This window comes from Nyctibius grandis, chromosome 8 (genome assembly GCF_013368605.1).
Source record: "Nyctibius grandis isolate bNycGra1 chromosome 8, bNycGra1.pri, whole genome shotgun sequence".
In the NCBI taxonomy this organism is placed as follows: domain Eukaryota; kingdom Metazoa; phylum Chordata; class Aves; order Nyctibiiformes; family Nyctibiidae; genus Nyctibius; species Nyctibius grandis.
The window spans coordinates 30,842,279-30,868,538 of NC_090665.1; the positions used below are offsets into that span (position 1 = coordinate 30,842,279).

The window sequence follows — 26,260 nt, forward strand, 5'->3', positions numbered from 1 at the left end:
AAAAAAAAATCTTAATGAAAATTATATCATACTCATCTTCAAGTTTCTCAAATAGAAACAGAATGTCAAAATGGAGATTAAAATGAAAGAGAATATGTCCAAATCGGCCAAAAGTTTTGTTTTCTCATGGAGGCCTGGAAAGATATCTTTGCTACTAAACAAGATCAAATTTTTCTTCTTTCCTGTGACTGGACCTTAAGTGGGTGTAAAGTGTGAATCGCATATGTGCTTTCTCTGTGCTCAGAAGGAAAATTTCAACCTGCTTGTACGCCACACTGCACTCAGTGGGAAATCATTTGACATTTAGCTCTTTTCTCTGGTTCACAGTTAAACTAGTGGAAAAGAACAATACTGAAAACAACTTCATAATGATGTATTGCTTCAGTTATCTACCAGATTTAACCATTTCTAAGAAATCTTCTCCAAGATATGTTATACAGAAATAAAATCTGGGTCATGTATTTTTGCTTTGTTAGGTTTTTTCTTCAACTGATGTAGATTTTTTTAATATAAGGACATTCTTGCTTTTTACTGTACAAAATATTACAAAACTTCAGCAACCAGCTGTAGTCGTCTTCTTTTGTCATAATTATTTCAACTGATTTAAAAATATAGTCTAGAATTTATTGCATATTTCACCCTTACAAATAGTTGCAAAAATCTTTCTATACATCCAGTATGGATAAATAAATTAATCATGAAACAAAACAGTATCTATGCATTCTCTTCATATTCTAATATAGCTTCTTTAAAATGTCATTCAGATAGATTGCAATAGTCTTTTTTTACTAGATTTGCATAAAACCCAACTAAGTCCCACTGAACATCTTGTGAAAAAGAAAACACAGGAAGTCCAAAATGTAGCCGATTTTTCTCCCTGGCTCTGAAAATAGGAAGAGAGCTAGCATTCTGAGGACTAGCAGTGACTTCATGTATTTACAAAGTGTATTAAAAATTATTCAGAGAATGCTGACATAAAATGCTAGGTAAAACGTCCTTTAGTATCACAAGGACTTGTTATATGAAAACAGGCCAAATATCACAGATATAGCATAGATCAGATCTTCTGAACCTTATTTACTAGTATGCAATTTACTAATGAAGACTAAAAACAAACAAAAAACCCCAACAATGAAGGTTGTTACATCCACAAATACTACTAATACTTCTTTCTTCAGATTCTTTTGCAAATTAGGGGTTAGACCCAAATCAGATATTTGAGATATTGCCTATTTCTTTATTCCAGGAACCATTCATATTCTTTGGTAATGTTATTTGTTACAAAGCCCCTGCCTCCAGGCAGCACACTCTCTTCTTCGAGTCAAAGGCAGCAGCTATGCAACTGTCTTCAGGCCAGCTGGCTGTGCTGGCTGAGCTAAGCTCTCTAGTAGTTAGCTAGTATGTCCGCGTTCCAATGTACTTATGCCTTGCAGAATGCCACTGCTAAATTTGGAGCTGCTTTTCAGCACAGACTTCTCAGTATCTCTGATCCATCAATCTAAATAGACTAGTACATGAAAATCTAAGTCAATCAGGTTACAGTGAACTGTAGGGGCTTTTGACTACCAGCTGTGCAATGAAGCCTTATTTTTCAAGGGTGCTTCTGAGTTGAGAATTCTTGAATGTAAGGAAGTGTACCTTTCAAGTGCATACAATTTTCCTCAGCAGGGGAGATTCATCATGCACCAAAATCCTTTAAATTAATTCACTTATTTGGCAGGAGGTTTATGAGCTTTTTCTTCTTGAAGTTCCGTGCAATATTCAACTTGAACTTTTTTTCTTACAACAAAAAGGGAATAATTGGCATTCGAAGGCTTGGATAATCCTTGAATTCTCGTAGGTAGGTGCAGTGTTTATCCTTTGCCCAGATTGTCATCTGAATGAAGCAAAGCAAGGTGAACAGCCCCACTGGAAGGAAGGGAGAAAAAGATACATTTAATTGTGAGATTTAAAACACACTCTTGTTGCTGACATCACTTCAGGGTAAAGTACCAAAACATTACTCACCTGGAACACACTGAGTCATGACAGTGAAACTGATCCAGGTCCCCACCTGTTTTGGCCAAGGAAATTTAAAATATTTCTTGTGACAGCATTTGCATTTATGTCTCTATTGATCAAAACCAACCTTGTCCTAGTATAGGTAAATAAAAAAGCCAAGATCAGCCAGATCAATTTCTAGTGTTAATAACCTTTAGCCAAAAAGGTGAACAGTGCCCTATTATCACAAACAAAACCTTCATGTTTGCCTCCATAGTTATCATCATGACAAAATTTTACGCTTTACAACATAGTGTCCTTTCCGTTTCTCTGCCTAATTTGTATTTGTCACACCTCCATCAGTGCTGGGAATGGTAACTTTCTATAGCCTCAGGCCAAACGCTCTTCTCATTAACATCTGTTAATCTCCACTGAAGTAAAAACCTGGTGCTGTCCTTCTGTGCAAGAGTGAATTTTACACTGAGTTGCACTGGTTTTAACTGTTTTTGAACTGAGTATGGCATTTGGCTCCTGATTAAGGAATATGAAGCAATAAACTGATTCAAGCTTCTAAAGCAGTCACCACCAACACAAGCAACTGTATAACTTAAGAAAATGGGGAAGAAGACCTGGGCCTATTTCCTATTTACCACAATACCTTCTCTTTGTCTTTCCCCTTTTTCTCTACCACAATATCTTCTATTCGTCTGCCCACTATCTTCCTGCATACTGTGATATTCCTGGGCTCTCTTATATTATAAATCCACCAGATGCCCCCATCCCCTCATTGCAACGCACATTCAGTGGCAATCTGCCTGTTCCTATCTGCAAAATTTGCACTGCTTTAAAGTGTGTCTGTCTTATCTAGCAGCCACACTGAAGCATAGGTCCAGGGTCTGGGCTGTCTAAGGTTAGCCCCCAAGTACTGCCTCAAGGGTGGAGAGGAAGAACAGACAAGTTCCTGTCTGCAATCTGATTTCATGGGGTTTAGGGGAGGAGGGGAAATGTATTGAGCTAAACTGTTTCAGAGGTTTCTTCCATGTTTAACATTCCAAAAGAAATGAAAATATATTCAGCAAAACTAAAATCTGAACATCTTATTTGAAAATACATACCTCATATGTATAGTTAGGGCAAGATACAAAGAAAAACAGCCATGTGAAAGGATTCTTTGTTGGATATGGGATCTTACGGATTTTGGATCCTATAGATTAGAAAACAAATCATAAAATATTCACACTCCTAAATATATTGTTTCCTATAAAGACAACCCAACTCTGCCTACTCCTGTGTCTCAACACTGTCAGAGGGACAAGTAGAATGTGGGGAAAAAGGACGTCCTCTGGACCCACAAGGAGGAATAGGATAACTGTGAGGAAATGTTCTGAGCGTTACAAAGTTATCAACCTACGCCTTTGATCACAGTCACTCCTGTAAGAAGAGGTACCTCAAGTTTTAGATTTAGAAATTAAAGGTTTCCTCAGATTGTTGCATAATGGTATTTTAGCACTCATAGTTGATAGCTGTAAATGTTTGGTTCATGCCCAAGCAACCCTGGCCTGCACAGAGATCTTGTGCCCACTGTAGACGCCAGTGAAATTACTTCCCCTTGCTCACCAAAGCATAGCTTATACTAGCACTGTTTCCTTCTGCACTACCAGTGTAACTAATATAACTGCTCCCCCCAACACTATCTGGCCCTAACCAATAGAAAATACAATAAGATAAGAAGTGCTATTTAACAGTCTGGTGTTGGATTCCTTGCCTGTCTGATCTCCCCTAGAATCCAGTGCTGAGCAACCTGCGCGCCCACAGCAGTCAGCTGGCAGGTATCAACGCCCTCCAGGATCAGGTCTTTCATGAGGTAGAGTAACTGTAGTAGTGAATGGCTGTGCAAAAGTGAAAAATGATAATGCAATTTTTACCATTTCTCTGGAGGTCACTGAGGACAACATGAATGGAAAAATTTCCAGCTTCACATAGCTGCAAGAAAAAGCATGACAGAGTTAAAAATGTACTTCCCTTATATTTACTCTTCTTCCTTTTGTTATTTCCTGGAGTACTTTTTTTTTTTTAAAAAAAAGGGAAAAGAACCTATTATAAACATAATGAATATCCTCAACCAAGACTGCTGTCTGATGGGAGGATGGAATGTCTTTGTTCAAACATGAGTCCATATTATGCTCTGTTATATATTTATGATATTTGCTAGCAAATGTGGACTTCATGTCCAAAAGATCAAACTTACTGCTTATATAAGCCACATGAGATCTAAAGGCAATAAACCAAAGGGGATAAAAGTAAATCCAGGAGATACTTCCTTTATCTTTTGGTTATTCTTATGTCTTTAAAAACACCTCAAAAATTGATTTGGGTAGCTTTGGTTTCTCAAAAGTTATTAAAATCCCAAGGAAGATAGGGGTTGGACTCTTAAGTTTAAGTTTTCTTCTCTAGAGTATAATGGATATGAATCATGAAATGTAATTGACCCAGCTTCCTCCACTGGTTTTAAATAATGCTTCCCCAATCAATTATGCAGAAAGTGTATTGAAATGACCCATTTATATGATTATGGACAGTCTCTAGTGTCTGCAAAGCATAACTATGAAAGCAAATGACTGGTGGTCAGAGCTCCTGAGTTTTATTCCCAGCTCTGTGCTTTCAGTTACATAGTCTCTCTATAAAATAGGAATAGATTATTAACTCACAGAATTTTCATACCGAGAAGCTGCTTTGAGATCCTGCAGTCACTGATTATTAGTTTCTCAAAGCAAGTGAACAGCTGATGTTCCAAACAAGTTACACATACATAGGAAAAATGGGTACATCTTTGTTGGCTACACTAACATTGCTTCTGCATGTATGAAATGTTCCTAGGAACTGTGAGAATGAACAGACAGTGACTTAAGAATTTTGCTTCATAAGGAAAGCCGTAAAAAATTTCTGAAGCCCAGCAAAATTAACCCCTATGCCTAGAAATTATTAGCAACATACTTTCTTAGCTGGCCAGTTCTCTGAGTTTTATGACCTGTTGTGATTCTTGACACTCAATAAACAGTTCACAAAACAAACTCACTGGCTTTTAAACACTGTCACAAACTGGTAGTTCCAGGATTCTTTTAAAGATTATAACAGATCATCCCGGCAGATAAATATCCCAGTCTTGGAATGGATACTGAATCAAAATCTTCCCTTGTGTACAAGATCACATCAAAAACTGACAGATTTATCTGTTCTGCGTGCAAGTGATCAGCTTTAGTATGTCCCAAGTGTTCAAGTTTTAAGTATCTGCTTATCCTACTCACTCCTCCACTTACACAACATAAGAAATAAAGCAACATGTTTTCGCATTTTATAAAAAGAGCAACAAACCTACCAGAAACATGATCACAGCAAAATTTATCTGTTTTTTCCCATACGCTATTAAAAAAAAAAAGTTTACATGTGATTAGTACTAAAATACAAACACATAAGTACTTAAATCACATTGAGGGCTGTTTTGCTACTTACAAGGAGGAGTGTAAAGAGGATGATTGATGTAATAAGCAAGCCAAGCTGCAAATCCCCAGTAATACAAGCAGTTCTGAAAAACAGGGAATTTGTCTTTGTTTTAGTACAATCCTCTAGGTCGGTATTTACTGCAAGGACCACTGACAACAATGAATTGAGCTGATCCTTCAAGCTGCTGGTAACACAACAACAAATGACAATGCTAAGTGTGGTAAGGTGGGAGCAGACAACAGGAAATAACAGGAAGGAAGTAGTGCTCATAGACTGAGATTTCCTCTCAAATATCTTGGAGCTGTTAAATTTATAAACAGTTTTAGAAAGTACGACCATACTATTGAAAACAAATTTATCTGGCAAGCCATTTGGCCAAAGATGGAGTACCATACAGACTGTATGTTAAAGAGAGGCTAGTTTTGCTAACCCCTGAGACTTTGTAAAACCAGATTTAGGCACTGTGCTCTCTTCCCCTGCTTATTACTTTGTATTGCCCAATCTCTTGCCTTTCCTCTTCTCCTTCATCCCATTGGTTTTCTTTCTTTCCCATGCTTTGACTTTTCCTACCTAAAGTCATCATGCCTGGTGCCTTCCTCTGCCCTTTCACTGCAATATCTTTAGTTTGTCTCTGCTGTCCTTGGCTTTCTGTGATCCAGCTTCCATCCTCTAAACTCTGGTAACACGGATGTCACTAATGGCTGTACTGACTCATTCCTGACCAACCTCAGAGTTTGTTCACAGGATTCATCCAGGAAAAAAAACTACTTACAATGACAATCTCTACCTCTTGTTTGGTTTTCCTGGCCCTGCCTCTTGTGTTTTTTCTTCTGACACTCATTGCTGCTTTAGTATCTTGGTGACAGGTTATCTTCTCCCTCCTTACATATCTGCAGGTAGGAGAAAGGCCCATTCCTCTTCTTCATCTATGCTCTCACCTCTAGGTTCCATTCTCTTGCAGACAGACTGTAACCCTTGTCAACAACTCATAAATTTGCCTCTCATCAGTTGAGATTTCTTCCTTTATCACACCTAGTGCCTCAGTTTTTAATGTTTTAGGGCATGTTTAGTTATCACCTGGATTTCAGCAAGACCGAAACTGAGCTCTTTATCTTCCTTTCACTTCTCCTATTCTTTCCTTCCCCTAATCTTTCCTTCCCTCCTGTTTTCACTCTTGAGTAGAACACTGATCCTCTTACTCTTTTCTGGTGATGCTTTTTTCTTGGCCTTCCAGTAGGTTCACATACCTTAGACATTTCTATATCTTTCTGCTTTTTCCTTCACAACTTTCCTTTCCTACTCATGCAGCCAAAATTCTTATCCAAGGCTGCATTCTTTCCTTTCCTGACTGGTTCAACTTTTTTTTTTTGCTTTGAATTTTGCAGCCTTTTTCTCCTATATATACCAGAACTGCATTTCTAGCAATAATACCCCGAAAAGTGATTACCTCAGCATCTGCAACACACACTAGCTGACTGCAGTGACTGACAGTGCGTTTTTGTGAAAATGCTGGTGAGGGGTAAGCCCCCCCCATCTGCTGCAAGCAGTTGTATCAAATATTTTGTTGCATTTCCACTTTCTTTTCAGAGTTAATTGAACCACTGAAGTGTACCGAGACCTCAGACAAAATGGACACGCTTTTGGGTATGCTTTAATACAAGCACATAGTATGTCCTTGCTCTGAGATTATATATTAATAGATAACTGATGAGAAAGAGCAAATTATTAACCAATAACGACAGATCAGACGGGACAAAAGGGCAGAGAGATTAAGTAACTTCCCTGTGATGACTTCTTTCTTCCCCAGGAAAAGCAGCAGAGCCAGAAGAACGACTCCAGTGAGGAACAATCTAGTTAGTCCTATCCATAAACTACTTCTTCTTCCCTAACAGCATGTTCTTCCATCATTACCTACAATTTACTAACTGTTATGATTTAACCCCAGCTGGCAACTGAGCCCCACACAGCCACTTGCTCACTCCCCCCACCCAGTGGAATGGGAAAGAGAATCGGAAGGGTAAAAGTGAGAAAACTCACGGGCTCAGATAAAGGCAGTTTAACAGGTAAAGCAAAAGCTGCGCACACAAGCAAAGCAAAACAAGGAATTCATTCACCACTTCCCCTGGGCAGGCAGGTGTGCAGCCATCTCCAGGAAAGCAGGGCTCCATCACGCGTAACGGTTACTTGGGGAAGACAAACGTCATCACTCCTAATGTCCCCCCCTTCCTCCGTCTTCCCCCAGCTCTATATGCTGAGCAGATGTCATATGGTCTGGGATATCCCTTTGGTCGGTTGGGGTCAGCTGTCCCAGCTGTGTCCCCTCCCAGCTTCTTGTGCACCCCCAGCCTGCCCGCTGGTGGGGTGGTGTGAGAAGCAGAAAAGGCCTTGACCCTGGCTAAGCACTGCTTAGCGGTAACAAAAACATCTCTGCATTATTAACACTGTTTTCAGCACAAATCCAAAACATGGCCCATACCAGCTACTATGAAGAAAATTAACTCTATCCCAGCCCAAACCAGCCCACTAACTGCTGTACAAACCTAGGTGGAAACAGTTTCTTGTAATGTTGGAATGGCATCTTATGAAAAACTTTTCCTAACTTCAGGGCTTGGCACAGGATGGATCATATGGCAATGGATTTCAGTCAAGTAAAATTAAATAAATAAATTATCATGGCTCAGCTCCCAACAATTACATGCTGTAATTAAACTGAACAAGTACTAGTCATCCAAAGAACATGATTTACTGCAAGAGTATTCCTCAGTTATAAGAAAAGGAGCTTTAAGATGAGTGGGGTCTGCCACTGCTAAGGTCCAGCGCCACTAGAAGCCTTATTGCTCATACAAAGGAACTTCCAGTAAGGTTCAGATAGAAACAGCAGAGTATATGCAGACTTCATAAACTCACTTAAAGGAAAGAAATTGTTTCTGTGAATCTTTCATATTCCAGGTAAATAATGAAGCTTTACACCTATCTCTTATAAGAAGATTTTGTGGATCAAGTTCAGATATTGCAGAAATCCCATAAATAAATTATTCGTAAGTTTACAAAGTTATGGTTCGGATTTTTGTCTTCTCTACTCCCATCATGATCCTTATGATGATCAAAACTATTTCTTAATGCCTTGTTTATGTTTATTCATGACCAGCATGTACCCTTCTGTTTGTCTTGTTATATTGTCTTCTGGTTTAAATGGTATTTCTTTATATATAGTGTTTGCTTTCATCCAGATGTTTTTATAGAAAGCAACAATATCCCCTTCCTTTTACCCACGAAAATGTTCAGTAAGACCAGTCATAAGACTAATCTTTGAGGAATTCCACTGGTACCTCCTATTGTTAAAGGTCGGACTAGATCCTTTTCTGGCACAACCACCATCACCTTTACTTTAGTTAGTTTCCTTTATCACCACACAATTTTTTTATTAATCCCTATCTTATTCACCCTGAGCCAGTTGTTTACTAAGTCCAGATAAATCAGGTATTCTACTTTTCCATTGCCTAGAAAAATGACGTATCTTAGAAAGAATTATACTATGATAGTATATAGCATGAATTGCTTTTGGTGAACCCCTGCTGTATTTTACGGCATCATTTATTCCTATTTCCATTTGGTAAACAAAAGATGAAAATCACAAATCTCATCAATTCCTGTCTCAGATCTCTGCTGATTAAGACTGAAGTGCCTCTTCTACAGGTAGCTTTCCACTGCACTTAGGAAATAACGCTATCTACGTGTGCTATGTATGTGATCAAACACTTAAAGAAGCTTTGTCTACTATCTGTATGTGAGAGAAAAAAGGGAAGAGGATTGATATTTTTCTCACTGGCACAATTTGGAGTAGCACCACCAAAGTCAATGAAATTATGAAAGCAAATCAAACCCAAGCACATGCTAGAGCATGTAGAAGAACTGTGAGCAACTTTATGAATGAAAGCAAGTACCATCAACCTGAGAAGGTGGAAAGGAGAAGTGATCAGAACACTGGTAGAAATGTCAATTTTTAGCAACAACAGTTTGTATGGTCTGAAAGGACAAGTAGTTGTCAGACATGGCAGTGAGAAAATGAAGACTTATCACACTGCATGGATCTTTTTCAAGGTAAAGTTGCTCATTTAGCTGCTGTCTAGCATGCATTAGCTACTACTGTGTCAAGAACAAGTCTTAAGAGATCTGCTAGCCTTTTAACAGTGCCTGCACTCTTCCACTGCGGAAGACACAGTAAATGGCTAGGAGGACTCTTTCTGAGGGCAGTGCTCAACTACAGACCCTCCTTCCACTTTAGAAAGCTTGAAGCTATCGCCAGAACTACAGAGCTGCCTGCACAGCTGGAAGGAGTTAGCCACGAGCTAGAGCTTCAGCTGCTGGGAGTTTCACTGCCATAATTGCAAATTCCAAGGGACTGTCTAAATACCAAATTGTTAAATACCCAAATGCTGATACCATACCCATTACGGTTTTCAGCTGCGTAGATTATAATCGTCTGTCTTCCTGAGGGATAAAGCGTATTTTTGAATGCCAGTGTGTACTCTGTTGCATAACGTTTGTAAAATAACTATGGCCCGTGCATAGCAATGCAGTCCACTGTACTATACTTCAAAGGAATAGAGAGGGTCTGCATCTCAACAGCCTGCTCTATGCCACAGCAGCACTGGTAATGATATACAGTGCTCCTGCAAGAGAAGAAGCACAGACCAAGCTGCTTTGTGCTGGATTAAGGTAAATTAACAGTTGCTTAAGAGCAAAGAGGTGGTTAGGGGCAAAGAAAGATGTAAAATGACTGTACAAAAGTAGATTTTTTTTTCAAAAGCAACCCTCCCAACATTGTGTCCTGCCTATGCTACCTTAAAAGTGAACGTTGTTACTAAAACCTTCACACCCAAGGAGCTAGCTGAGTGAAAAGGAACAGGTATGCCGAAGGTTTAAAATTCTAAAAGAGCAGATGAGAAGACTATAATTAAGAATAACAGTATGGCAACATGTGGGTTATTACAATAGCAACGTTAAGAAATCTTTTGAAAGAACTACAGCTTTATGGGTGAGATTCGCTGTGGCATTACTACAAAAGCCACACCAAAAATCCATGCTGCAGAGGCAGAGCATAGGTTGGCTAGGTTGGATTTGTAAGGGGGGGCTATGGATCGATTCTGACACAATTTACCTTCACAAATATTCCTCAGTGGGCATAGTCCCATGGGAGAACCGATGAACAAATACTGTGTTTCAATCAACCTTTTGAGTAGTGGAAAGAATGGCAGATACATGCCAAGCTAGAAACAGCAAGACAAAAGCATTTAAGAGTGCTTAAAAAAACAAGTGTAGCAAGACATTTGGAATATAGACTATAATGCTAACAAGAAATCTACTGCTCAAGCCTGCAAACGACTTACTTAATCTACTTGGATGCGGGCTTGATGTAAACCTCTCATCCAGACCATAGACAAAAGGCATGCGGAAATAAAACAGAAATAGATGAACAATGGACCTGTATATTCTATCAAAAATACACTGCAAAAAAGAGAGAATAATAATTAGACAGCTGAATTAGATGGTGGGTTTACTTTGGTTTCTTTGTGATAACTAATGCAGTGGGATAATCACCTCCACTGACCCAGGATGGCATTTAGAGAGGCGAGGGAGGGAATACCAGGTTGGGGCTTGGGCTATGAAACTGGTAGACATGCAATGTCAACGTTTTGCAACACATCTGCCTCAGTTGCATGCAAACAGCCATTGCCAGTGCAGCTGACACAGTATGGGTGAGAAAGGATAATAAGGGCAGCCCAGAGATCATGACAAATATGCGTGCATGTTATATTTACACAGCTCTCACCCTCCTCTTGCCCTCAAAAAACTGTTGCTTTGTTTTGGGTTAAAATGAAATTTGGTGAAGAATTTATCTTGAAAAAAGAGGAGTAGTTTGTTTCTAATGAATGAATTCTGTTTTTAAACTGGAAACACAGCTTGTAAGCGTTCACAGGTGACCCCATCTGTATGAACAGTTAGCACAGCAGAAGTCACAGGGAACGATTAATTCATTTCTATGTTCAAACTATCTTTAATTTGAAGACAAAGAAAAAAAAAGAAAAAAAAGAGAGAAAACTAAAGAAGCTAATATTTAACTTGATTTCATTTCAGATAGGTGTGTATTTCTTAGGAACATCACCTTAAATTGAAGTTAACTTTGAATCAAGCATTAACAGTTGAATTTTCCACACTTCTGTAAGTGACAAAGGTAGGCCCATACCTCATTTATGGAGAAAGAAGGGAAATTGATTGTACTTCTGTCAAAAAAAAACCAAAAACTAGCCACTGTTTTCTAATGTGTTTAGAGTTATTCTTACACTCAGAAAAGTTATGTTATTGACTTCTGTAACAATCAGCATTTTCTCTGGTGAAGATCAAATTTGATTGTAGATGAGAAATTTGTGGGGTTTATTTGATAAAACTGAAGCATTTCTTGGCTTACATTTGAATGAAGTAGATCGAAGGGCAAGGAGAGCAGAATGTAGAGGAAAGATTATGGAATGGCAGAAATCTGGAGTTACTCTTGCACTGTGATATTTTTGGTATATATTAATGCATGTATGTCTTGGGAGTCTACATTGCCATTAGAAGTTTTTGCCTGTCTTACCGTTTTTTGGATTGTGTAATAGCTACCTGATCTATCAGCATTGCATCCAGAGTAATGATGTGGAGATTCAGTCTTGCAGAACATTTGACTTTTAAAATTTTACCTCCTATGAATGTTGTCTTTGCTATTTGTCCTTAACACAAGATTTCATTATGTCTCATAGCTAAAGAAATGGTAAATGTGCCTTTAAATTACAGGGTACTTTTCCCTTCCTGCTGTTGCTGTTTCTTTAGCAATTAGTATAGTATGTACATAGTGTGACCTTCCTGGAGAACTGGAAGGGTCATTGGTCACCTCACTGCCATTAACAGCAGTGCTGTGTTGCCTGCAGAGTGAGTTGTGACAGAATTTGCGTTTGAGCTAAGAGAGTAATATGGCGAGGTGTTTGTGGATGGCTACTAATACTGCAGAAATTATCAGCTTGTCATTAGCCTGCCACTAGCATCCTGGGACGCAGCCACATGCAGAGAGCTAACTGATCTTTCTTTTGTGCATTTTCCTGCTGAAGTCACCTCAATTACTGACATGTGAAGTTGCTCACATGCCTCTTTGCAGGACAAACTCTGTAGGAGTATAATCCTGATCTTTGTCAGGAGGTTACACAGGCCCTGTGAACCCAGTATCCTCAAATGCATTTAGACACCGGAGTTCCTAGTGATTTTTGCAGGTAGACATCTAAATCCATTTGAGAACCCTGCACCTCAGTTCAGTAGAGCCAATCTACCCCGCAGGAAGTTTTCCATGGCTGCTCTCCCAGGGAGCTAGGTATTCAGAATACTTTGTTACTACTGCTTTCCCTGATTAAAATGAACTGAATCAATAAGGATTCATTGCCTGCATCCACTATCAGAGCAGGCATCCATGCAGAAATATTGGAGAGACAAAAAGTGTGTAAGGATTAATTATGGAAAAATAGCCATTAAAATGGCTCAGACCTTGAAGCATAGCTCACCGTAGTCCATCCTATCTGTGGCCCTAAAATCTTTAAAGTATAAGGTAGCAGTTGTGCCAACAGGGAGGTGCTCCAGGATTTCCTCATCCCCTCAGGGACTTTCCTTCTGACGAAGGAAAGAAGTAATTACATCTTAGTGAAAGTCAAGTCAGCTTTGGTAGCATACTAGCTTTATATTGTGCTTTAACCAGTCTGAGATTCTTTGATGTGACATGGGTTTATTGGAATCTCAATAAACAAACTAAGAATGTTTATACTTAATTTTGATTTATCTCTGTAATCCCATAATAAGCCTGGATCCTCTATTCACACTAATATAGTTAGGAGAATTCCAATCCTATATGCCTGCCTAGTCTAGTAGACTTGCTTCATCATTGCTACAGCAGGATTTGCTGATGGGTCACTGCCTTTTAACATAGTTCACTGACCTCCTAGTCAGCTGCACCTCCATCTCTCTCCTCTCTCTTCCCCTCTTCTCATTGCTCATCATCAGACAAACAGATGCTAGGATAAGCTGAGACTGGAAGGCTCTCCTACAGAGGTTTTCATTGCCTCCTTTTTTCCCCAACCAACCAGCTAAGAGGTGATTCCACAGGACTTGAGCTAGTAGTCAAGCTTTTAATGCCTAGATGTGGGGGAATCTCCAGAAGGCCAACATTTTCTCACGGCAAGTCTCACAACATAAGTCCATGGAGGAATCTGACCAGGTAGATCTTTGAAGAAGGAAATAAGATACTCATACGCCTGTCTTCCACGGACAGATTCTACACAATGAACTAATCTTCACCAGCACACTTTTAAGGGACTGTTTAAATAAAATTAAGCTTAATGGAAGCAAAAGAAGAAAGCGCTAAATTTCATACTGAATGCTAAGATGAATTAACACAGTTTGGCAATTAGACTTTCTTTTGTGCACCCAGGCCATGTACTAAGAGGCTTCTAGTAGCAATACCTACAACTGCATTAATGAAGTCAGCCAGCTGGCATCAGCTTTGTCAGCAAATCCTACACCCATGGCAATGTGTTTTGTATTAGCTTACCTCAAAAGAACTGTAATTCTTGCCTGAGAGCAGAGGATTATGTGAATTGATAGCTCTAACTCATAGCCCTTTTTAGTACTCCCAGCTGCGCATCACTGTGGAGATCATTTCATTGCAGCTAACGGAAATTAGTATTAGATTCTGTGCTGCCTGTCTTCAAAGCAAAAGTGCTCAGTAGTTATAAAGTGCATTGGAACAATGTGCAGACTCCTGAGTTAATAATCAAGCACCAGGCACATGGATGGAACTCTGTTCAGTACTTTCAAAGAATTAAATTTGTTTTGGATTCTCTTCAGCCTTCATAGTGCTAACTAACATAGCTGGAAACTCATTCTTAAGAGCTAATACCTGTGCAAAGTACACCTTTTATGCCAGGCCCCTGCTCAGAGCTTTGTTACTCTAGCCCTCACAAGTACTTACTCGGATCGAGTTTTATCGACTGCCTTGCTGGATACCACTGAGGATCTGTAAGACCATACAGAATTGTGTGATAAAGGATGTTTGTTTTAGATCATCCACTATTATAATGAATGCAACACAACAAGATAAGATTTAGTTAAAGATTTTTAGGAATATTTATTCAACATTAATATCTGTGAGAAAGTAGGCAGCAGAAAAAATACAAAGGTGTATCAGGACAGTATAAAAATGATACTGAAATCTCACTGTGATCACATTCATGTGCAGGATACTTAGCATTATGTGTGTGTACATCACAAGTTTCAAAATATGTAATTTTCTCCTATTTTTATACTGAATATTCTGATGTGATGTCAACTGCTGCAAAAGTTATACTCACATAGTTTATGGAACATCAGTCTGATCTCCCTAATTGTGGCATTTGGTTCCACCTAGGCAACAAAAAATATTGTATATGTAAGATGCATATTTTGAAAGACAACTACTAGGTGTAAGACTATATGAGTAGAAATGTGACTCAATGTAACAGTATAACTTTCTTACAGATGGCTAGGATTGGTATGGATGATTCAAAATACTTCTTGCAGGGAAAAAGGAGGACAATTTGTGGCATCTGTTTCAGAGGCAGTTTCTCTAGCAGTGATCAAGAGTTACTACAACAGCAGCGACAGTTTGATGGCTTATGAGTGAGTAAGGCACAACTGGCACCATCTTACTGAAGCAGCTGAAGTTGTGCTCTTTGCCCAAAAGCTCCTTCTGGAAAAGGGTTGAAGTAGTCTGTAGTCAGTATAAAGCGTGCATAATTGTTGCCTCTTCAGTGGCCAAAGAAAGGCTATCAGGAGATGAAATACCCTTCATAAACACTAAGTTTACTTAAAAAAAGTTAGTAATTTTTAAGTAGTCACCTAGCATTTTAAACAGACTTTTGTTTTACCTTATCTAGGAAGCACAGCTGTTTCTTTGTCTTCCAATCAAGGATTTCCACCTGATAGGACACAAAATGATAATTACTAATTATTGGCTAAATAATCTCTAAACTCTTAGTTGATTCCCAAATTCACAGTCATTGTTTGAAGTGAGACACCATTTTTCTCTGATCTGTGGACCGTATTAAAAACACTTCTGATGTGCTCAAGAGAGCTTTAATCACAGCCAGGTTCTCAAAGCACTCAGCTTGCAAAAAACATATATTCTTGCCAAATAAATTGTCTTCCTGGATATATTCAGAAGCAGAAGTGCTAACTTATTGATCAAAACACATTGATCTGGGGTATTTTCTTATGCTAGAGCAAAAGGAACAAATAAGGGATAGAGAAGTTTCACAGGAATCACTGAGGAACAGAATTTTTATGATTTGTAAAACTAGAAAGACAGTTTGAGGAAAAAAAACATTAAATGTGCATATTATATGCATATAAGCAAATATTCTGAGTACATACAGCTTGAAGATTAATGTGCATTGTTCCCAGAATATTTGAATTGTAAAGAAAGTGGAAAACATTGGCGGACATAATGAACACATGCAGCTGAAGATCTCTACTTCACAAATCCTTAAGAGGTTATTATAGGAATATTCAGTGTCACTCGTGCCTCTCAGATCACCTGTATTAGTAACTACATATTAGCATTTTATATTCTAAGCAGTGGTTTAGCTACAGGTCTGAAAAGGAAAGAGCAGTTTATTTCCATGATCAAATGTCACTTTGGCAAAAGGTTATGATTTTAATCAACAGCCAAGCAGAAAAGTCCCCAGACATTTCAAAGCCCAGTTGCAGCAGGCCACCAAAACCTAAAATACACTGATGGTGGTTTAATTTCATTTGTTCTCATCAAACATTTTGTATGGAACTTTGTGATACAGCTACGAGTGAAAGTTCAAAGCTTATCTGTCACACTAAATGACTGGGACTATCATTACTTAGTACCAAAAGAGTTTGTTGTTGGTTTTTTTTAAAAAAAACAAACATCTAGCATTAATTATGTTTGGTATTAACTGGCCAAGAGGATAGATTAACATTAGACTTTAAATACAATTCCTTACTAAAAATAGGAGTCACAGTCCAGTATCTTTCTAATAGGGTTGCTTTGAAGACATCGCTTGGTTAAAGTATCTTATTTCCTTCTTTTACTTGTCCCAAATTGTTCTTTCTCTATTGGTGCAGCAATGGAGCACTTCAGCTCCAGCCAGAAGTATCAAATCTGATCTCCGCAAGGAATACTAATGCAGTGATATTTTCTGCTTGTGCATTGTAAGCTCTAAGTGGGACATCAAGGGAGGTAAGCACTTTTCCTCCTTTGTGATATGTAACAAATGTGTGACAGATTATTGGGATATTGTATGTTTCCCCTTCATTTTTTATACTTGAAATAACACAAATTTCACGTTTTAATGTGTCTGTTTGTGGGACATCTCCATCAGAAAGCAAAGCAAGTGGATTCCCTTCCCAGAGGGATATTCTTGAAATATAGCATTCTGACTCTTGCAGTCCACAGAACAAGTACTGTGGGGGCTGTGAAACATTTTTTGTCCCTTCTGATGGCAAGTTGCTACAAGAGTTATTGAAAACTTTGGTGTATCTGAAAGCTCTTGTGTCAACAAATATCATTGGGCTGCCCTACAGACTGCAGCAGCACCCACAGTTTTAGCAGTCTCCTTCCTGTTCTGTACCCACTCCCAGCATATACATATTGGATCAGAATCCCACAGGGGCAGTTTTAGTCTGTAGCCTTCAGTGGCTGTATTAGAGAAATCTTCTCCAGACCAATTAAAGAGTGGTTTAGATATCTTTCTGCCACTCTTTTAATTGGGTTATTCTCATTATGCAGAATGCCAGACTGAAAATTATAAAGCATTTTATTTTGCTCTGTGGTTTTCATGGGAGTGACTGTACAGAAATTTAGGTACTTCTGTGAACCTTTGGAATCAGAGTGGAAAACAAACAATTCATCCAATATATTCTATACTGTTATTTGGTTCCATTCCAGCATGTCTCTTTGAAGTGCCAAACTGACATACCTGCCTGTACCGGCCCATTTCTTCAAATACCTAAAGGGAGCCTATAGAGATGATGGATCCAGACTCTTCTTGAAGGTACACAGTGATAATGGTGAGAGGCAATGGACACCAGTTGCAATATGGGAAAATCCAATCAGATACAGATAGGAAATTTTTTCACCATGAGCTTGGCCTAACATTGGAACAAGCTGCCCAGAGAGAATGTGGAATCTCCATCCTTGGAGGTATTTAAAACTGGACGGGACAAGACCCAGTGCTATTTTATCTATTTGTATCTGCTTTGAGCAGGAGTTGGGCTACATGACTTCCAGAAGTCCCTTGCAACCTAAATTATTCAATGTGTCTATATTTTTTGTGGACACCCATTCCTGAACTTCAAACATTTCCGTTTCTTTCCATTACTTTCAAGATATAAGCAAGTATCAAACATTCTTTCCCTTTTCAGAAGGATGGACGTAGGAACACAGCTTTAGTTTCCACTCCAGCTCATAGAAAGTTGTGCGACAACAGGGTGAAAACAAGGTGACTGTTTCCTCTAATTATCATGCCTCTTAGCTGTATCAGAACATCCCCCGACGTTTAGATGTTCCCTGCATAAGGGACAAAAAAGCCTGATCCAAGGCAAGCAATGTTCTCTTTTCTGAATATAATGGCCAATCACATGAACCCCCATAGCACTGAACACTGTGTTTCCAGTCTTCGGGCGCAGCACCAAGTCAGTTAATGTACTGGCTGGCAACAGTTTTTAGATACCCAGCAATCTGGCCTTGGAACACTTAGTGATGGGTATCACCCCTTTCAAACATAAATTGTTTGGCGTAGGGAACTTTAATTTCTATGCATTTTCAAAGCATTTAGCACAATAGGACACTGACTGTTGGCTTGCACTAGTGCAATATGATTTACAGTCCACTTATTTGGTGAATTTTTAAAGGCATTTTAAATTGCAGCTTCTCTAAAACTACTCTGAGTAGAACTTAATCAAGAGGCAGATTTGAGCAAAATAGCTATGTTAAAACTCTTCTATAAGTGACTGGAAGTATATATCTTCAGCGTTTAGAAGACAAATTTGTTCTAGTGCATAAGGGTTAAAGAGTGATAGTGTCTTTAAATCCAGAAAATTTCTTGATTATTATTTTTAAGATGCAGTGTCCCTTGGACAGGATTACAAAAATACAGTAGATCTCATTTCTGCAGTTTAAAGCCATATCAAATACTTAAGGATCAACAGATCTTCAAAAATTATGTGATAACTGTTATGGAATTACTGACACACTTACCATGTCCATGTATCTTGGAAGTTTTATTTGCAGCCATTTGTACTCAGCAGATTCAGTCACCTGCAGCTGAGTGAGATTTTGTGAGCATTGACATAAGAATATATTGTATTGATTTATTTTGAAATCACTCAGTAAAAAAAATTTATTTTACAGTCTAGGAACCAAACAGTCCAAGAAAGAGTAATGCAGAATGAATTAATTCTCCCTGAAGTATTAGAGTGATTACATAAGTCAGGTTCCTTGAATTTAGCACTAAAAAAAATTCACTGGTTGCCACAATCCTAATTAAATCTTTCTAAATGTTTTACTTTTCCTAGGAATTAGTAATTTCCTCTGTCGTCTTAGACTTTTCTGGTATACTATGTTGTTCCTGAAGGAGGTAAGCATGCCTTAGTGGGATCTCACGCTATCAAGAATAACTTTACTGAAGTCAATAGAGTTAAGCCAAAGGGAAATCGCTGTAAGTGTACTTACACTGAAAACTTTGTTTGTGCTGCTGCTACAAATGACTTTCAGTCTGAAATTTCCCTTGCACAGGAATGTACAAGCTGTTACAGAGGATGAGTCTAAGGATCCAAAATCTAGAACAGTATCTTTCCTTGATACAGGCAAGAGCAGGTGACTCAGAAAAAATAATAAAACAGGGCAAGAATGCAGTGACTGGGGGGAAGGGAGGAGACAGACACACAGACTGCAATTTTCCTGCACCAGAAGTGCTGCCTTTGTATTTAATAGCTTTTCATGGATTTTTCCTCAATTACTTTATCCACTTGCCTTTTAAACCTCTATAAACTGTTTGCATGCAGTGTCCTGAGGTGGGGAGTTCCATAGCTTAGCCACATGCTGCGTGAGGAATTCCCAAAGCAGAACCAAGGCAAATGTTGAACCACAAAGTGAAATTTCATCAACTTACCTGTGGAGTGCTGTACCTTATTCTTTAAGTAGTCCAACTAAGTGAAGCCTTACCTCTCTGAAGTAATTGGCTCATATTTCATGAGACTAGAATCTTATTACATTATTTCACTGTGTATAAAGAGAGGACATACAGTGATACCCATACTCAAAAGGTTTTATGCAATTAAATTTCACTTTTGTAGAATTTAGTTGTCTAACATTTAAAGGTTCACAAGACACACACTAGATACTTACTCCTCAGCTTCCTAAGTTCTGTTCCTATGCAAGCCAATGAGAACTACCGTCTGAACCGTGCTTAAAGTCAGTACATTTTTATTTCCTTCCACCTGTTTCAGTTTTGTTAGTTAGGCATGCTTGCATCTAAATCCTCGAGGACCTTGATCCGGTAAGCATCTTTATCCCAAGGTCAGCACAATGCACAGCATTTAGATTATTTCTGAATGAAACTGAACTGTCAGCAAAGCAGATGATCTAATTCTTCATGCTTTATATGTAATGGTTAGACCCACTGCCAGGAAGGGGGAAAATTACTTTAGACTGTCTTCTGCCATTCCCCACTCCTCCCATAGAAGGCTTGGGCCACCAAGCAAGGAATAAAGGATTCAAGAGAGACCAAAAAGTGTAGGCAGGAGAGGACAGGAGTGTATTCCAGTGAAAAGGGCAGTCTTCTACCAAAGAGAAATCCTGAATTCCTGTCTCTCTGGGCTGCTTCAAGTACTGCTCCCTTCCATTGCCATTCTGTTCAGCATTTCCCTACAGTGGATGCCTTTTGGGATACGACACAGTGAAGTAAACTTGGCTACCTTAACCAAATTGTCATATCCACTCTTGGAGCTGGGTGCCTAACCTGAAGGCATGGCAAAGCCCAAGTCGCTTTGTGGACCTGGACTTGAGGATGGTAACAGGTGTAGAGCTACAAATGGTCATCCTTCAGAAAGACAAATCTATTTATATAATTGACAGGGGATAAAATGAGTCTGTGTAAGAATGGTCAGGAAGGAAGAGAAAGGTGTATTCCCTTGGAGTGGGAGGCTGGTTTATTTTTCACAAAATGGAAGAGCTGTTAGAGATCTGTGCTTTCACAGTGAATTCTGGCTCTTGGAAACCTATGAAAGCTTTTCAGCTTTTACTAGCATGACATCTTCCAGGAGGATACACAAGATGGGAAAGGAACCTGCACCAGTTAATACTGACTGAGTGGGTATTTACTTACACTGGCTAACACAGAGCCACACACTGCCAATTTCCCAGGCATACTGAAGAGTGACATCATTCACTGAGTATCGCTGTCACTATGAAGCAGGCTGGAGTGCCTCCATCTGAGAACCTACACCAGCTTTGACTCAACACTAAGTAGGCATCCAGGTTTTTTTCAACACCACTGCATAGCCTTTTCCATGTGCAAGAGAATATTCATTGCCTCATGGCTTTAGTTTGTGGTGACTATTTTCTACAATGACAATATTCAGGTAGAAGAGGTTTATAAATTCTTTGTGAAATCAGAGTAATTTCTTTGCATCAGCACTGTGATTTGCAACGTTGAACTTAATTATCTGTAGTTCCGTTACTACTCTTCATGGATCATTTGGTGTATGGATGTCAAAATGTACATCCAGTGCAAGCTTTTGACATGGAATTGAAGAGACTGAAGAAAGATAATTTTTTTCCTTTTTTTTAATCTAGGGGTAACACAGATGGGTCTGCTCTCTTTTGACCTCGCAGGAAGACTGGAAGCCCTGGGAAGTGTGGAGCCCTTATACTGACAGGTGAGCTCACAAGATTTGTATTAATTTTTTAAAATATACTTCAAAGAAGCCCATTATTTTTTCTAAAACAAGACTTTCTATTTCAAACGTAGCCTTCAGATTCTAAGTAGCTCCAGGCACTTCCTGCCAAATAATGTTTTACTAGCATATTCTCCTATACAAAATTAAAAGTTTCTCTCTCAAGTTGCATAGAGAAAAAGGACAATTTACTGTCTTCTAAGTGAAGCAGCACAACTGTGTGTAGAAAGTGTTGGTAAGTGTGTGGAGAAGTGGTGAGGGAAGAGAAAGAATGTTTTTCCCTATCATCTCATCTCTTTCTGTGATAATAATCTTATGTGTTACTTGTGAAAACAGAGCAGATGTCTTCAAATAGCAGGACAATTTTCAGCATTGTCCCTTTAAATGACTGTTCAAATATCTCATATGTGGCCTTGTCTTGTTAAGGCAACTCTTGGAGGAGACAGCATCTTAAAATCCTCTGCAGTCCTGCTTTTGGCACTTGCTCTCAGTGCTCTTGATGAGGCTTTAGACAGCATAGCTCTGAGGGGGAAAAACCTTTGTAACAGGAGCTGTGACATCTCAGCAATGCTAGCTAGGCAGCAGTCACCTCCCCTCCCCTTGCATTCAGAGGGTTTTCATCACAGTCAGAAGGGGGAGAAATTTTAAATGCCAGCAAGGGGGGCCAGTACATTATTGCTTTTAGACTGTACTGCATATGTCAGTTCAATCTGTCCTCAGGGAGTGAAGACTCCAAAACGTTTTTGGTTATCACTGCTCACAAAAGGCACTTCCCATCCGAACCAGTTAAGGAAGCAAAAGTACAGCTGTGGCTCTTATGACGCTAATTTTCTACAGTATGAGTGTGTTTGTTCAAGTATCTTTCCTCTAGGAAGTCAGAGCGCCATACTATTTTCTTTAGATGAAATGCCTTTGAAGACCTAAACCTGTCAAGTAGAAAGAAAGGGTAGAATTCATAAGCCTAACTTCAGAGCTCTCTGCTACAGACATTTACATCAGAGCATGTCACATAGACAATCTTTGTATGGAAAGCAGGAAAGCAGGCACTTTTAGGATAAACTGTATCATAAGCTTTGAAACACATTAAAACAGGTCAGAAGAGCTGTTCTCTAATCAGTTTGGAGAAATGAGCGCTCCTAGAGAATATTAATTATCTAGACACAAGTCTCTAACATAAATCTCTAAATTTGCGGAGGTGAATCTCCTCAAATTATCAAGTGCAGTACTTTCAGGTATGCACATATTTCTTTAAACCGTAGTTGGTTTTGCTAAGCTTCTCCTGAGCTATTAGTGATAAAAAAGCTGAGGTGAAATTAGAAACATACCAATACCTGAAGTAAACAAGACCTATTCTAGCATTATTACAGAAAATTACAGAAAAAGAAATGTAGAGGCAGCCATCGAGACACAGGTCTAGGAGTACAACAACCTGACTTTGCATATCAGTTCTAATACAGACATAAGTAGAGGGAAATCACTCAGCCACTCTGTTTTTTTTGCTGTCCATCCATTAGGTCCAACATACTTTGGCTTAATTAGGTGGTTGCTCATAATTCTTGGTACTAAATTTGAACATAGCCAATTCAAAATAAGGAGTTAAAGGTATTTCCAAAGCTGAATCTGCCTTTCACTGGCTTCTTAATAGTCACTTAAAAAATAGGCAACACTATTAAAGTGTTTCTGTCTTCAGCTGCACTGAGAAAGACTCTCATAAAGAAAACCAAGGGAATTAACAGCCAATGTCTTAGCACTCACAGTCATAGAATCATAGGATTGTTTTGGTTGGAAAGGACCTTTAAGATCATCAAGTCCAACCGTTAACCCAGCACTGCCAAGTCCACCACTAAACCATGTCCCTAAGCACCACATCTACACATCTTTCAAATACCTCCAGGGACTGTGACTCAACCACTTCCCTGGGCAGCCTGTTCCAACGCTTGACAACCCTTTCAGTCAGTCTGATGTTCTTGCCCATCTTTTTGTAGGTCCGTTCACCAGAGTAATTTTATTCATGGATAAGGGAGAGGACCTTCCTACATACTCAGGAACCTATGAAATTGAGTGTGTACTAAGCATGATCAAATGCACAAACTCCACAAAACAGGAAGAAATGAACTCCACCAATAAACCTCTGCTAAACCTGTAACAGCCATTTTCCAAAAAACTCAATGACAGTTTGGTGACTGTAAAGTGCTTCGTGATTCTTATAAGGGAGCACCACAGAAGAGCAATAAAGGGTAAATGGCTGAGAGATGTACAGGGAAAAGCACAGAACTATACAGTATCTCAAACAGGGAATGCTAATGTTTGTAACACCAAAAGAGATTTCCACCCCATCCCAGGAAGCACTGGGAGAGTTGGGACACTTACCCTCTCTCTTTTGGTAGCTCAGTTTTGAATGCATGGTGGGGAAATGCAATTCAGAATTCAAATTCATTGAATTTATAACAGAAAGCAAATCAGTGGGGAGAACAGCGCAGAATGTGATATGCAACAGCACTGCTCAGGGCTACCTAGGCTGTCTTTGTCCACATTCTACACCCCGAGTCAGCTCAGACACCGGATGATGTAAGCAAATCCGTTTCCACCCATTATCTGCTGTGCAGAGAAAAGGACTAGACACACAAGGCTGACATGTAAATTTATGAGGCATTCTGAGTTTGGATTAGTGTTGCTTAGACACAGGATCTTGATTTAGGACTCAAAGACCTGTATCCGCTGCTGTTGTTCTGCCTAGCAAGATGGAGCAGGTCATTCCACTTTCTTGTGTTTCTCCGTCTGCAAAATCCGGTAACAGTAATGATGTCTGTGCTTTTGAGGTCTTCTAGTAACAAGTGCTATTCAGAAGTTTAGCATGGCTAAGGCAGAGGAGCAAACCTGCAGACCAGACAATGACTGAAGACATTGAGGAGGGTAATACACATGTGCCTGCTCCTGCATTTGGATCTCACGAGAGTCTGGGACACCGGAAGAAAAGCAGGAGGCAGTAAAAAGCTTGGTTGTTTTTCCTAAAAGAAGAGGGAAGTCAACACTGCAGACGAAGAGGCATGGTGCAGGTGTTGACCTCATGCCCACAATAGCTAGAGAGATGTTAATTTGCTGAATTGTTAGTGATGTCCAAAACACTTTTATAGCTTTGGAAAGCAAAATCTGAACGTTTAGGTCATGGTAAGTAACTGGAGGAGCAGCTGCTTTTCAGATTGTTTTAAATTATGGTAATGTTATAACAACAATTGTTTTGTATTTTGCGGGGGGGGGGGCGGGCGGGGGGGCGATTGCATTCACTTTTAGGCTAGTCTTGTGCTGGAGAAACTGAAGTGTAAGCCTGCAGAAACACATTCAGGATGGCTGACATGTAGCTTCTCCCGACTTGTTTTTGTAATACAAGCCACTCTTGAGAATTTTTGTATTAGCCCGTCTAACTAATTGTAGCAAAGAGTCGGTGTGGCTGTTTATATAAGTTGATGAGATACATTACCCTTCACGCTCCCCAGGTGCATGTCACTCTGCACTTTCTGTACACACAGGGAGCTGACTGCACTAAGCTCCGTCCGGCTATTTTTCATTTCCCACGCCCCGTGCCAGCAGCGGGCCGGTCGAGCCTGCCCAGGGCGGGGGCTGCGGGCGCCGGTCGCCCTCGCTCCCCGCCGTCGGACGGTGCGCGCTGCGGCGCCGAGGGGAGCCGCGCTGGGAGCCGTCCTCTCGGCCAGGGCACCACGTCCCTCGCCGGCTCCGTGCCACCGAACCGAGCCGCCCCGGGGGCTGCAGCGGGCCGGAAGGCTGAGCGGGCCGGCTCTCGGCGAGCTGCACAGCGGCTGGCGACAGGGTCTTCCAAGAAGTTGGGGACGGAAGGTGCCGAGAACATTCCTCGCTCTCGCCCTCTCCTGACGGCTGGGATGCACCGCCAGACCCACCCCGACAGGCTGACCACGGCGCTGCCCTCGGGGGGAGGCACGGGGAGCCCAGAGCCGTTGATCCGGCGCCTCCGCGCACCGCCCAGAGCCCGCCTGTAGGCCGGGGACCTCCCCTCCCCGCTTTCCGGGGCCACGTCCGGTGACCACCGGGGACGCGGGGAAGAGGAGCGGCGAGGGGAACGTGCCTGGGAAAGGAAAGGACGGGGCGGGAGGGGGCCGCTTCTGCCCCCTCGCCCCGAGGAAACGCCGGCGAGCGGCGCGCCCCCCAGGCTCCTCCGCCCGGCTCCAGCGGCGGTCTCTTGCCTTGGCAGACCCTCGCTCCGGCTCCCCGGCGCTTCAATGCAGATGGAGAGGGAAGAGAGAGAGGAGTCCGCCGGGACACCGGGCAGCCCCGTCCGCCGGCGGCAGGGTGCTGCGGGGCCCAGGCCCGGCCCCGGCTCACCCCGTCCACCCCCCGCCCCCGGCGCGGTGCCGCCCGCACCCACCTCGAAGAAGCCGGCCCTGCCGCCCATCCTGCGGGCTGCCGCCGCCCCGCCGCCTCCCGCCGGCGCGGCACCTTCCCCGGGCCCCCGCGCTGCGGCCAATGAGGCGGCGCCCGGCCCTCGCGGGGGGGCTCCCGGCGGCAGCGCCGGGCCGGGGGAGGCGGCGCCCGGACCCCCGCCCCGCCCCGTGCCGCTGCCGCTGCCCGGCGGTGCGCGTTGGGCGGCTGTTAAAACAAGTGCGTGCCCAGGCAGCGGTGGGACCCCAGGCAGCCTGCGGCAGGGCGGGGGAGCCGGTGCCTCGCACAAGCCACGTTCTGCCGCTGCCCGCGTTCAAAAAACTGG

General features: G+C 40.9%; 1 protein-coding gene across 1 annotated transcript; it reads right to left on the bottom strand.

The window, feature by feature from the left end:
* Nucleotides 1-461: 461 nt before the first annotated feature.
* Nucleotides 462-25,948, bottom strand: TECR (trans-2,3-enoyl-CoA reductase). The gene is given in 19 exon segments (XM_068406112.1): nucleotides 462-1,908; nucleotides 2,008-2,053; nucleotides 3,096-3,184; nucleotides 3,906-3,963; nucleotides 5,357-5,400; nucleotides 5,491-5,563; nucleotides 6,769-6,772; nucleotides 10,649-10,701; nucleotides 10,703-10,751; nucleotides 10,868-10,946; nucleotides 10,949-10,989; nucleotides 13,051-13,094; nucleotides 13,096-13,155; nucleotides 13,157-13,173; nucleotides 14,528-14,572; nucleotides 14,907-14,958; nucleotides 15,462-15,512; nucleotides 19,298-19,416; nucleotides 25,918-25,948. Coding segments are annotated over 19 exon segments (1,083 nt in total). The 3' UTR covers nucleotides 462-1,780.
* Between the last annotated feature and the right edge of the window lie 312 nt (nucleotides 25,949-26,260).